Source organism: Pelobates fuscus, chromosome 11 (genome assembly GCF_036172605.1).
Source record: "Pelobates fuscus isolate aPelFus1 chromosome 11, aPelFus1.pri, whole genome shotgun sequence".
Taxonomy (NCBI): Eukaryota; Metazoa; Chordata; class Amphibia; order Anura; family Pelobatidae; genus Pelobates; species Pelobates fuscus.
Window position 1 is genome coordinate 25270152 of NC_086327.1, and position 13902 is coordinate 25284053.

The 13902-nt window shown below is 41.5% G+C and overlaps 1 protein-coding gene and 1 long non-coding RNA gene across 2 annotated transcripts in view; one reads left to right on the forward strand and one right to left on the reverse strand.

The window, feature by feature from the left end:
• Positions 1-12154, reverse strand: part of LOC134577340 (kinesin-like protein KIF18B) — a 32241-nt gene extending 20087 nt beyond the window's left edge. Inside the window, exons 1-6 of the mRNA XM_063436045.1 lie at positions 12047-12154; positions 10807-11153; positions 9592-9749; positions 8745-8849; positions 6567-6677; positions 601-798 (exon numbers count right to left, since the gene is read on the reverse strand). Of these exons, the coding sequence (XP_063292115.1) occupies positions 601-798; positions 6567-6677; positions 8745-8849; positions 9592-9749; positions 10807-11128 (894 nt within the window). The 5' untranslated portion in view covers positions 11129-11153; positions 12047-12154. The remainder of the gene's footprint in view (positions 1-600; positions 799-6566; positions 6678-8744; positions 8850-9591; positions 9750-10806; positions 11154-12046) is intronic.
• Positions 1-13902, forward strand: part of LOC134577512 (uncharacterized) — a 747008-nt gene that overhangs the window by 181182 nt on the left and 551924 nt on the right. The window lies entirely within an intron of this gene.

Consider the following 13902-nt stretch of genomic DNA (forward strand, 5'->3'; position numbering starts at 1 on the left):
AAAGTCTGTGTATTTATTTAATAAAGTTGGTCATAAAAATTGAGAAGTGTTATTTCTGCCAAATCACTAAAAACTAACAAATTCCTGAACGAGGAAACCATTAAATGCAAAGTTCTTCTCAACTACACAGAAAAAAAAGAAACGCATTTCATAACTGTTGCTGTTTGTATGATTTCAAAGCAATAAAGTATTTCCCAACATTTGCTGCACTCATAAAAAGCCCAATAAAAAACATCTAACCTGCACAAAAACAAAACAAAAAAAACCCCCAAATCTTAACTTTACGAAATAAGAAACACATGTCACAAAAAGGGTTTTGTTGGATATGCTATTGTGGAACATCCTGGATTTGTCATTTTGTTTTTCCGTCTTAAGAAATGTAAACACAATTAGTCCATGCCAAATGCAAAGCTAGTCTCTAACACATTACTTGCATGCGATCAAAAAGTACAAATTAAGCTAACACACAACAGGCATGCAGACATGGAAGACCTTTCATCCAGTTGTTAGACAAGGAGATACTAATCAAACATTCGACTCACATGAAAAATATCAGCTTTTGCAGAAACAGAACGGAAGACCCAGAGGGACAAGGCGTACCTTGGCGTCGGCAAGTGCATTGATGACATTGATGAGAGCCAGAAGAGAACGGTTAATGTTGGCTCCCTCCCGTAGACGCTCGCCCTTTGCATTAGTGGTGGAAGCACGTTCTGAGCCAGCCAGGTCAATGAGGCTCATCTTTGCAACCCGGACATCTTGGTTAATACTGGCCGTACGGTCTTGCTGTTTGACATAGATCTGAAAGACCGTTACAAGTGCCCATTGTTAAAAAAAACATATGTTCTCTGTGTTGGTCCTTGAGGCTCTCTCTACCCCCCACAACTGTGCAGATGTTCATGATTTCCTGACAGGATAATAGGGCTCTCAATGTCTATCATTGTAAAAGGTCTACTTGAGGCAATGAACGAGCCACCCATGTGCATATGAGATGATCCATTAAACAGAGTGCTTGGCTCGTCTAGTTCCAACATGTGCATTGTGGGGCATCTCTGGGTTAATCCATAGGCCATTCAACAGGTTCCACTTGAGTCCTTTATAATATAATTGCAAACGTAATTTAATATTGTTTGACTTTGCTGCTTCTAATACATGGCCCAAAATCAGATAACTGCACTCGTAATGTCACAGGTTCTATACAAAATGGCAATCACAACTGAACCATGTGCTTATACATAGATAAAGGCTAGCCCACAGCTGCACAAACCCTAGAAGTCAGGGTTCCTAAACATATCGATGCTAGGTGGTAGATGCTCCCTTCTCTGAGTATATTATAAGAAGGTCTATGGACATTGTTTTGTTTTCCTAGAATCCAAGAGGTTGCCAATTGTCAGTGCCACTAAAATACTATAGACACAGGCTTTAAAAGGGTTACTCCATCTAACATGACCCCTTTAGTGATTTGAAGTAGACAAATCACTAACGGATACAAATCACTATGTGCAGCGTTAATATGAAACACTGCACACAAACAAAGTGCAGGCTGGCCACTGACCACTGGATCACTCCCCAATCCAACTAGACCAAAAACCAAAGTGATAGCATATAGAATAAATCTATAAACAGAGCAGGGCACTACGATTTGTTCTCCTCGTCTAAAGCAGTAATCTTGGTGATGATCTTGGCGACTATGGAGCCCTGATCTGTTTATAGATTTATTCTATATACTATCTCTTTGGTTTTTGAAACACTGCACAAACTGAGTGTAATCTTTGTTGCTTGAGCTTTAAAGGACCACTCTAGTGCCAGGAAAACATACTCGTTTTCCTGGCACTAGAGTGCCCTGAGGGTGCCCCCACCCTCAGGGACCCACTCCCGCCGGGCTCTGGGGGGAGGAAGGGGTTAAACTTACCTCTTTCTCCAGCGCCGGGCGGGGAGCTTTCCTCCTCCTCTCCTTCTTCCTTGCGACGTCATCGGCTGAATGCGCATGCGCGGCAGGAGCCGCGCTCGCATTCAGCCGGTCGCATAGGAAAGCATTTACAATGCTTTCCTATGGACGCTTGCGTGCTCTCACTGTGATTTTCACAGTGAGAAGCACGCAAGCGCCTCTAGCGGCTGTCAATGAGACAGCCACTAGAGGCTCTAGAGGCTGGATTAACCCTCAGTATAAACATAGCAGTTTCTCTGAAACTGCTATGTTTATAAAAAAAAGGGTTAATCCTAGAGGGACCTGGCACCCAGACCACCTCATTAAGCTGAAGTGGTCTGGGTGCCTAGAGTGGTCCTTTAACTCCACCTCTGTCAGCGTTATTGGAGTGTCATTTCTATGCACAGAATGTCATTCGCTGGCTGAGAGTGATGTCCAAATGTCCAGAAGAAGCTGAATGTACATCACTAAACCGGCTGGGAGCCTCTGAACCCAGCAGGGATCCAGGTAAGATGGCAAAAAACATTTTAAAACATTTTAAAACGGTTTGCTCCATTGCCAGGGAACTTGTGGCATCATCACCATTACAGTGAGTTGCAGTGGTTATGACCCTTGGATTAACCCTTTAAGCCCACAGACTACCCTGGAAAGCTACCTAGGGGTTCCTTTAATAACTTTGCAATTAGTGAATCGTTAAAAAAAAGAAAAAAGTTCAAACACGTGCTACCAGGAAACAGTTTACTTGCTTACTTCCTAAGAGGTAGCAGGTGTTGAGTTTATCAGAATTATAAGATTACTGTTCAGCCTGTGTATTTGGGAGGATTCAAAAGTGTGAGCCACTGGTAATTATCTTCCATTCTTGTTTATTATTTGGCAAACTACAGATAATATACAACACAGCAGACCAGCAGCTTTACAATATAAGTGTTTAGTCAACTAATTAAGGAAGGCTTGAGCCACAGTGGGCTACAAAAGCATATGGATAGCTAGCCGTTCATTTACTAATGCTGAATTGTAAACAACCAAACTGTAGCAGAGTTTGAGAAAAAAAATTGCCTAAATTCTGCAACATTTTTTCAATTACTAGAATTTGGCATTTAGGGAATAAACATTATAGATTGGATGTAAAGCTCATTCCATAAAGGGACACCTTGGACATTATACCCATTTCATCTCATTGAATTGGTTCTAGTGCTGGAGCACCTTGTCGCTGTCGATCTATTCAGTGTTAAACCATTTTTAAAGCAGTTTAACACTTATTGAGGGTCAATGGCAACCCAGAACCCGGCCCCTACTGGATGTATGACTAAGGCAGAAATTACACACTTCATTCTAGCTATAGCAATTCATATCACCAATAGTCGTGGTGATAGACAAAGCGATTAGCTGACACTCTCATCCATTGTTGCTCATGCTAATGCTCATTAGCCTGAGCAGCACATAGAGGTTGAACTGCTGGTGACACTCGTTTAGAAGTACGGTAAATGATTAAAAAATGTTAACATTGAATGGAAGGACAGTGCCAGGGGACCCCGGGCTCTATAATGTCCTACAAAAGATGAAGTTGTTAAAGTGCCTACAGTATCCCTTTAATAAATGGAGAAAGCAAATAGTGATTTAATGCTGTAGGGCAGCAGGGTTTCGCGAGAACAAAATTGGGGTTCTGCAGCGATTTGCCCATTAGGTGGTCCAAGCATTTAGGGTCACACGATGGGTATCGCTAAACAGGGGTCCAGTCAGGTGCTGCGATCGTCTAAAACCGAGATTGGACCCCTGTAGTATTGGAGGTTGGGAGGAAGAGACAGCACTTCCTCCCAGACAGAGCGCGCCGCCTGGAGGGGGAGAGGGAGCAGCGTGGACTGAGCAGAACACCAACCTCAGCCAGCAGCACTGAACATCCTCCTACAGAATAAAGGTAAGTGAACAGCAAATTTAAACATGCGTGTGTGTGTATGTGTCTGTGGTGTACATCTCCCAATAGGTGTGAATCTGTGTGTGTATATATATATATATATATATATATATATATATCAGTGTGTGTATGTGTAGCAGGGTATGTGTATCTGTCAGAATGTGTATCTGTGTGCCACTATGTGCCAGTGTGTGTGTGTGTGTGTGTGTTTGTTTGTTTGTTTGAGTGTAGACACATACAAACGCACATACAAATACAGATACGCACACCTTGACACACAGATACACACACACACACACAACACTGTATACCTGTGTGCGTGTATCTGTATGTCACATACATACACACACACACACACACACACAGTGTGTCAAGGTGTATATGTAAAGCAACAGTAACCAAAAGGGAAATACAAATGAATAACATTTTTAAAAAAATCAACAAAAAACTATTGCAAACAAAACTATTCTAAACATCAATCCAACAATGCTAATGCACGAATGAAGCAGAAAATTAAATTTCAACACTTACATGGTGTTTACAAGTAAATAGGACTACAAAGATGTTCTTGGCTCTTCTTTAAAAGGAGAAAGAAAACCAAAAGAGCCCAGGGCAAGCTGATACCATTGTGATAATTAATTGGGGAATACTGTGTGCTAACAGATTTCATATAGATCCAAGTTGCATTTTTAATAAAAAAGTGAGCGATTATTTGTAGATCAAAGACTAATACACATTTTTATTACCGGGTAACATTTCTCTTAATTCTCTGCCAGATTACCAATGTGAATTAAACCTCACAGGTAGATTGAGGGCCAGGTTTGGACAGCCCTTTGAGTCGCTCTCCGGGTTATTTAAAATTTTAAGCCAATATAGCGGTAGAGAGGTTTGCGGGACAGGTAGTCTTCACCTAAATAGCAGTTCCACACACTTGGTTAGTTGAACTGCTTACTGAATACCACACAGCACATACTATGAGTTACACATAGCCCAATTCAAAGCTAAACAATGAACAGGACTGTGTAGCAAGTGGCAGAACTGACAACCACACGTGTGGACAGTGTATTGGAAATTCACGCCAATTTCTTTTTGACCAACAACTCTTCTGGGATCAAAATCAAATCAAAATAATATACGTTTCAGTGTCAAGCCTTAATCATGTAACTTGACCCCGAAACTTTGTACAGTATATAGTTTTGTTCTCCTGATCCTGAATAAAACCCCTTGCCATTTGTCCTACTATGCGAAGCCTTTGGAATTTGATTTTGAATACTTCTAAGGGACTGCGGATCCCTTCCATAGTGCTCCAGGTGTGGTAGCAGACTCTATTGGGTTCACTGAATGCAACACTACCTTTGGAAATAGCTCTTCTAGGCTGTCTTTTTAGTGTTAAGTCACTCTCAGAGCCTAGAATGGTGTCAGGGTACTCGCTTTAACCTAATCTTTACAAACGTAATATTGTTAAAGTGCATGTTGGTGTCTAGGAAAGGTCTGGCCTGGGTGGGGAAGAGTTACTAAGCAGGGTCAATTGTGTCTTGCGAAGGGCGGGATGGAACGACGGGGGGAATCAGTGGTTCAGCACTTTCCATTCATGCGCATAGAACCGAACACTAGCTCCCTGGCAGCTGTTCGCATGGACCAAAACCGCAAATAGACTTTAAGGGGACTTAGCCGTGAATACCATGGGAACTTTTTTCCACTTGAAGACTTTGCGGTTCCCGGTCGGTCCCCAGCGGCACTTAGCCGCGATTCTATGGAAATTCCTGAACCGATCTGGGTGACCAACATATGCAAAACTCACCCAGATCGGTTCAGAAATTTCCTGGAAGTCATAATTTGACCGACCGACGCATGGTCCCATGCCGAAAATAGTTCCATAGAATTGTGGCTAAGAGCCGCTGGGGACCGACTGAGAACCACGAAGTCTTCATGCCGAAAATTGTTCCAGGGTATTCACGGCTAAGTCCCCCTGAAGTCTATGCGCGGTTTTGATCCATGCGAACGGCCACCAGGGCTATCAGGGAATGTAACTTTTGTGGGGGTTTTATGTGTTTCGGAGGTTTTGTAAAAATTTATGTTTTCTGTGCCTGGAGATCATTTAATTTAATACAGTGCTTGACTCAATTATCTCCCAGGCACAGGAGAGGGGTTGACCTATTTTGTATGGGAGTGTCCTGGACCTGAGAGCCAATGTAATTGTGTGTATGATTTTACTGTAGTCTACTCCCAGGTCCAGGGGGGAGTGCCCCTTGCATGGGGACCTGCATATAAGACCAGTTGTGGCTGCCATTAAAGAGATTTGTTTTACCCTTCATGAAGTCTAGGCTCATGTTTGGGGGATTGGAGAGCTATATTCACTCTGGGGATTGCTATAATCACTATGCTCCCATGAATAACAACACTTGCTCTTGTAGGAGCAACCTGCTTCACTCTCTGGACTAGGAGTGGTCTACCCACTGGAAGCTGGATCCTGGTCTTGGGTCCAGGGTGGGTGGAGACCCCAACCAAGCTGCGGCAGTTTGTGGGGTTTACAGTGGTTATGGTGTTCCTGTGCGGTGCTTATGGTGCTCGCAAGTACTAGGAAGCAGGGAATTGACTGAGGTACCCGGTCGGAGTACCAGGCGGTCTGTCACACTGACATTTTATTAATCATTTGCTTTTTCAGCAGAGAAATACAAAAGCAGATAACAGTGCCATATTAGTCATGTTTAACATGTATCCCTGTATTACCTGAAAAACAGCATGCGATCTAGAGGAAGAAGCATTGGCATCAGTTGGATGTTGGGTTCGATTAAGGTTACCACTGGCCAACATCTGTAGCAACTGATCAGCAGATTTGGGCTGTAGAAATAAATAAATAAATGTTGAATTTCATATATGTTTTTCTGCATTTTATTTGTACAATCACACGACCACTTAATCAAAGTAAACTTCAAGCCTTAACACAAAAGAACGAACATTAAAGTAACTTCAAAGCAGATATTACGGTATATGTTGTGGTCTGTAACACATCATATTTTCATTTTCTTTTTTTCAAACCCATGGAAAGTACATCTAAAACCGTATTTCTTTTTTTTGCCCTCTAGTTATTGGAATTTGAGAGATATTAACCAAAATATTGGGGAGTTTTATATGAGAAGAGCCGAGAAGATACCATTATATGCAGCTAAAAACTAATTTCCATCAGTATCAAGGAACAGATTAAATACAGAACTGTCACTTCCTATAACATTACGTTTACTTATTCGGCTCTTATGGTCTGAAATTTGATGTTCCCTTGGCGTTCTCAATGATGAAAACATTGGTAAATAGCCCTGTCTGTGAATTGTAGTCTGCCATGGGTTTAAAGCATATAATGTGAATAACTTTGCTGTACGCCCCTAAAACCAATCCCAGCAGCGAGATAACATGATCCAGCATGGTAAACAAACCACATGAAATGGTTTAACTACAAGCATATAAAATCTACAAATATACTCCATTCCATGCTTCATTCATTTACCATAATAGCATGAAAACAAAACTTTGCTACAATCCATTGCTTCAGGTAACGCTTGACACCAAGGTAAACACAATAATATTCTGTCCAGGGAAGCTTGTACCAAACGACCTAATTTAAGGCTGTCGTTTCCATATTGAATCTATTCACCAAAGCCCTGAACTGTGCATTTTCTATTCTTGATAGTCAGCAATGTTGCAGTGTAAATCCTAGCATCTACACAATTCCGAAGTCACTGAAAGTCCACTTTGTCATTTCTCTATGGTGTACAGTATTCCAAGCACACTTTCTTTTTAAAGCAGGGTATGCTTTCCCATTTTCAAGGGCCTGACTGTAGACCATTAGAGATTTGGGCACATTAGGATCACATTGTGATCAATGCCATTTCATGAATTATTTTTATTATTAGACGGCAGGTTGTGGAACCTCTGAATGTTTTGTACAGACATGTCCACTTACATGATGACACATGGGAATAAAAGGGAAAACAGAGATATACTTACCTGAAGTTCTACCTCTTTTGCTCCTGGCAGAAACTGCATTGTTTCCACCTTTCAGTTCATACAGGGTAAGTAGAACTGTTCAAGAAAAGGTTGGGATCCATTCCATGGAATTTTGGCTTCCTGACTCACAGACCTGAGGGGTGTACATAGAGCTGCAGCATTTAAATAAAATAACTGCAGTTCTAAGCCACTCATTCATGGAAAACTGTAATGGTGCTTAAAGTGTCTCTTTAATAATTCAGGTTTTGTTATCATGTCCCCACGATCTTCCTATTTTCGGACAGGAGTGAAAAATGGCATTGACTTTGCTTCTGTTGCCCATTCGCTTTATGTTTTGGCAGGATATGCATTCAGAGCTGGCCATGTGCACACCAGAGTTGTAATCTAGCATTATTTGAGCATTGTGACTCAAATAACCACTTTAGTGAAATGAGGTGGTTATTGTAGGCGTGTCCCTTTTAACCATGGGGGATGCCCCTGTAACTGACAGGCCGTAGCTAGAGGGGAACAAAATTAACATCCCCACTCCCTTCTTTGAATCTCATACCAAAATAAGGGTCTCCAAGTAGTAGCAGTGTAAAACTGCTTTTTTTTGCCTCTCCATCTGCTGAGTCCAAGGGATGATCCTCCTCGGCTTTCAGGAGGTAGGGAGTGCAAAACAAAGTATTTGAGAAGGAAACATGATTTGATTTGAACAACTGCTTACAACAAATTTTCAAAGGTTTAAAGTCAATATTTGATATCAATGCATAGAATGACACAACTGTCTAAATGCATGACATTTTAGGTGTTTATTCTTGAAATCGTGCCTTGCTTCACTGTCCAGGATACTGAACATAGTATACTGTATGACACACGAATATCATATCTAGAATACTTAGAAAAGCCAGAATCTAATAACCTTACTTGATGGAAAGAGAGACCCTGAATCACAACTCCCTTCTGGGGATCCTCTCTGATGGCCAAGGTTCCTTTGGGAGCCAGAAGATCCTGGATCTGTTCATTATATACCTAGAAGATTAAGAAAAGTGTTACAAATAGGTAACCATCAGGCATAAAAGAAATGTACACTATTTATTTTTGTTCATTTATCATTAACATACGCATACGTTTAAACCATGGGATGATTATATAGTTAAAGGACCACTATAGTGCCAGGAAAACATACTCGTTTTCCTGGCACTATAGTGCCCTGAGGGTGCCCCCCTTTACAATGCTTTCCTATGGATGCTGGCCTCTTCTCACTGTGATTTTCACAGTGAGAAGCACGCAAGCGCCTCTAGCGGCTGTCAATGAGACAGCCACTAGAGGCTCTAGAGGCTGGATTAACCCTCAGTATAAACATAGAAGTTTCTCTGAAACTGTTATGTTTATATATAAAAAAAAGGGGTTAACCCTTGCTGGACCAGACACCCAGACCACTTCATTAAGCTGAAGTGGTCTGGGTGCCTATAGTGGTCCTTTAAAGGGCTGGCTAATGTCAATTATGTGTAACTCGCATTGCATAGAATGTCAGTCATCGGCTAAGAGTAGGCAGCCAACACTTTGACCCCATGGAAGGCTGGAAGTTCTCACTAAATCACCAGGACGTCTTGAAGGCTCATGACTTGTTTTATATCTTGCTACCTTATTTTATTAAGTTAGTAGTTTAACGAGAAATCTTTCCAACACACCCTCAAAATTACAGAAAATCGACTAATTTACAGCTTGGATACAGGTAAAGTATTTTTTTAAAACAGGAAACATTCCGTACCTCCAGGTATGAGATGAGAACCTCACACTGCTTCTCCTCTTGAATTGCCTCGATTCTCCGATAAAGCTCCACCATCGTGAGATACATAACACCAGGATCAGCTGCGGTACCCAGCATTGTGTGAGTCTTTCCTGCTCCTGTTGCTCCATAGGCAAATACTAAGATAGAATGGAAAAATAATCAAGGTCAATAGGTTTCTCCAGAATGTTAACAACAGCAAGTTTAATCAAAAAGGGCTTATTACATAGATTTTATTTCACATATTTGACTAACAATCACTGGTTTAGCCTACAACCATACATTTATGAAATAGGATCAGAGAACTTAGTCCCGCTGGGCATCCATCAAACGAGGGTGCTAAGAAAATGTAAATAGTAGATAGTTGTAGACAAACTAAGTAATAAGTAGTGGATTAATAAACCGATGAAGGAAAAACAGCAGGCAGGAATAAGATGGAAGGAAAATAAAGACAGACCAAGAGAGAGACACTGGGATCTGATGAGATGGCGAGTAAGAATGGAAGTCAGACATGAAAAGGATGATAGAGTGTTCAATCTCATCGCTGCATCTCCTTGTTTGTTTCACCTGATTCAAGCAAGCCTATTTTTCACCGGACGTCAGTTTGTGACTACAACAAAGTGTGTTGCATCTTATTTCTGTGTCTTAGCCTATATTCCAGATTCTCTCACACAGTCTGTGATCTGTCCGATCTTTTCTTTTTCATCTAAACTATGTCTCTCTGTGTGTTTAGCTCAGTATTTGCCCTAAAGTTCATCTTTGTCACTCAAAGACTTACAGAACGATATAGCGGTAAGAAGAAAAGATGGAGACATAGGTACTATGGACAAGTTATAAAATAATTGAAATTAAATTTGTACTTTCGTGTGTAATCCATGTGTCTTATTAAACAAAATGTGTTACACCCATGAAATGTATATAATTCAAATAACAAGACACTAGAAACCTGATACCTCTTGTTCCCAAAATATAATTGTAAATTGCAGTAAAGAAACAAATTATATATAACATTTCGGTTTCTTTATGCATGTCATGAAGAGCACAGAAATTGTATTTCTAATATACCCAACCCTTTTGCAATAAGGTTTTTTTATTTCTATCATAACTTTTGAATAACCAAAGATTCCACATTATAACTAGTTTCTGCCAAAAATGTTAATAATGATGATAATAATAATAGTAAACAAATTTAAGTACCAGAGCAGTTGTAGCCATTTAGGACTCCGTCCAGGATCTCCTTGGTAGTATGCTCAAAAACATCCTGCTGAGTGGCATTCTCCCCATATACTCGATCAAATATGAACTTCAAGTCTTTCGCTTTGCGTTTCACCCCATCATATCCCTTCAAGCTGGAAAACACCCCAGATGTGTCTGTCTCATCTGGGTCAAAAATCAAAATACTATCATCCACCACTTGTACCACAGAGGATTGATTCCCTTCCTGTTCTCGAGAGTTTGGGGGCCTTACACGGACAACCACAGATACATTCCCCTCCTCAGGACTGGTTCCTGCGGTCATATTCTTCAGATATCCAGATGTGCACCTGGGGAGATAACAAGCATCACATATTTACATTTGCAGAGAGCAGGACACTATGAGAAACACACTCCAAGTCTTAGAGGTTTAAACAGTCTAGTCCCATAAACATTATGTGACGCTTATCTTCTGAATGAACAAAAACAGTAAATGCATTCCCAACACTCAACAACCTGTTTGCTTTATTGCCCCATATAAACACACCAATTACAGTTATGCTTTCACTTCATTAATCCTTATAATCACACTTTTAATACCTGATAAACTAGAAGTGATCACACCAATAACAAATATTAACAGATTACTTGTATTATTGACGTGTGTATAATAATATTACAATACAATAGCAACACTTCACAGCCCAACACATCCCATTTATCCTCAGCTCTTACAAAGTGTTTTATAAATTAAGAAATACAGACAGAGGAATATAATATATATAATAATATAAATCATGTCAAGGAATATAATATATAATAATAATAATAATGTCAAGGAATACAATATAATATAAATAATGTCAAGGAATATAATATAATATATAATAATAATAATAATGTCAAGGAATATAATATAATAATGTCAAGGAATATAATGTAATATATAATAATGTCAAGGAATATAATATATATAATAATGTCAAGGAATATAATATAAATAATGTCAAGGAATATAATATAATATAAATAATGTCAAGGAATATAATATATAATAATATAAATAATGTCAAGGAATATAATATATAATAATATTATTAATGTCAAGGAATATAATATAATAATTACAGTCACTCTGTGCGATGTATTGGCCATTTGATGCCGTTGTAGGATCCCACCCCTCCCCATTGTGTGCATAGACAATAAACCAATGGCTGGCATTGGCACTGCGCCGGGTACTTACCGGTACAGGTGGGCTGATAGCGATAAGTGACCTTAATTATTATTATTGTTATTAGTGGTTGTTATTATTTCTCATTTCGATCTCCCCTTCCCCATGCACTGCACTTCCGCTCGGACACTTCCGGTATGTCAAGTTCAAATCACGCGGGCCTTCCTATCCGCAGCGCTGATTGGACAGAGGCCAGCCGCTCAGACTGGGGGATTGGCTGACGGGGGGTGGCTGTCATCTCGGCGCGGTGCGTGCCGGGAGTTGTAGTTCTGAGTGAACATTGACCAGCTATACTAGACTGGAGTCAGAGAGCGTGTTTAGTGTTTGTGATAGGGATCGCCTGTCTGTAATCAGACCTGGAAACTGCCAGGGATTATATTAATACAGGTGTTAGTCCAGAGTGAATGGGCAGATTCCCCGGCTCAGTGTTTGATTCTCAGAGTGAATGGGCAGATTCCCCGGCTCAGTGTTTGATTCTCAGAGTGAATGGGCAGATTCCCCGGCTCAGTGTTTGATTCTCAGAGTGAATGGGCAGATTCCCCGGCTCAGTGTTTTGATTCTCAGAGTGAATGGGCAGATTCCCCGACTCAGTGTTTGGATTCTCAGAGTGAATGGGCAGATTCCCCGGCTCAGTGTTTGATTCTCAGAGTGAATGGGCAGATTCCCCGGCTCAGTGTTTGATTCTCAGAGTGAATGGGCAGATTTCCCGGCTCAGTGTTTGGATTCTCAGAGTGAATGGGCAGATTACCCGGCTCAGTGTTTGGATTCTCAGAGTGAAGGGGCAGATTCCCCGGCTCAGTGTTTGGATTCTCAGAGTGAATGGGCAGATTCCCCAGCTCAGTGTTTGGATTCTCAGATTAAATGGGCAGATTCCCCGGCTCAGTGTTTGGATTCTCAGAGTGAATGGGCAGATTCTCCTGCTCAGTGTTTTGATTCTTGGGGTGAATAGGCAGATTCCCCGGCTCAGTGATTGGATTCTCAGGGTGAATGGGCAGATTCCCCGGCTCAGTGATTGGATTCTCAGGGTGAATGGGCAGATTCCCTGGCTCAGTGATTGGATTCTCAGGGTGAATGGGCAGATTCCCCGGCTCAGTGATTGGATTCTCAGGGTGAATGGGCAGATTCCCCGGCTCAGTGATTGGATTCTCAGGGTGAATGGGCAGATTCCCCGGCTCAGTGATTGGATTCTCAGGGTGAATGCGCAGATTCCCCGGCTCAGTGATTGGATTCTCAGGGTGAATGCGCAGATTCCCTGGCTCAGTGAATGATTCAAATCAAAACAGATTGCACCCACCATTGAGTGTCATGTAATAATTAAAGGACCACTCTAGTGCCAGGAAAACATACTCGTTTTCCTGGCACTAGAGTACCCTGAGGGTGCCCCCACCCTCAGGGACCCCCTCCCGCCGGGCTCTGGAGAGAGGAAGGGGTTAAACTTACCTCTTTTTCCAGCGCCGGGCGGGGAGCTTTCCTCCTCCTCTCCATCTTGATCGCGACGTCATCGGCTGAATGCGCATGCGCGGCAGGAGCCGCGCTCGCATTCAGCCGGTCGCATAGGAAAGCATTTACAATGCTTTCCTATGGACGCTTGCGTGCTCTCACTGTGATTTTCACAGTGAGAATCACGCAAGCGCCTCTAGCGGCTGTCAGTGAGACAGCCACTAGAGGATTTGGAGGCTGGATTAACCCTCATTATAAACATAGCAGTTTCTCTGAAACTGCTATGTTTATAAAAAAAGGGTTAATCCTAGAGGTACCTGGCACCCAGACCACTTCATTAAGCTGAAGTCGTCTGGGTGCCTAGAGTGGTCCTTTAAGACGCATAACATTCTATCCTCTCCATAGAGGCCGATATGCTTTACCCTGGA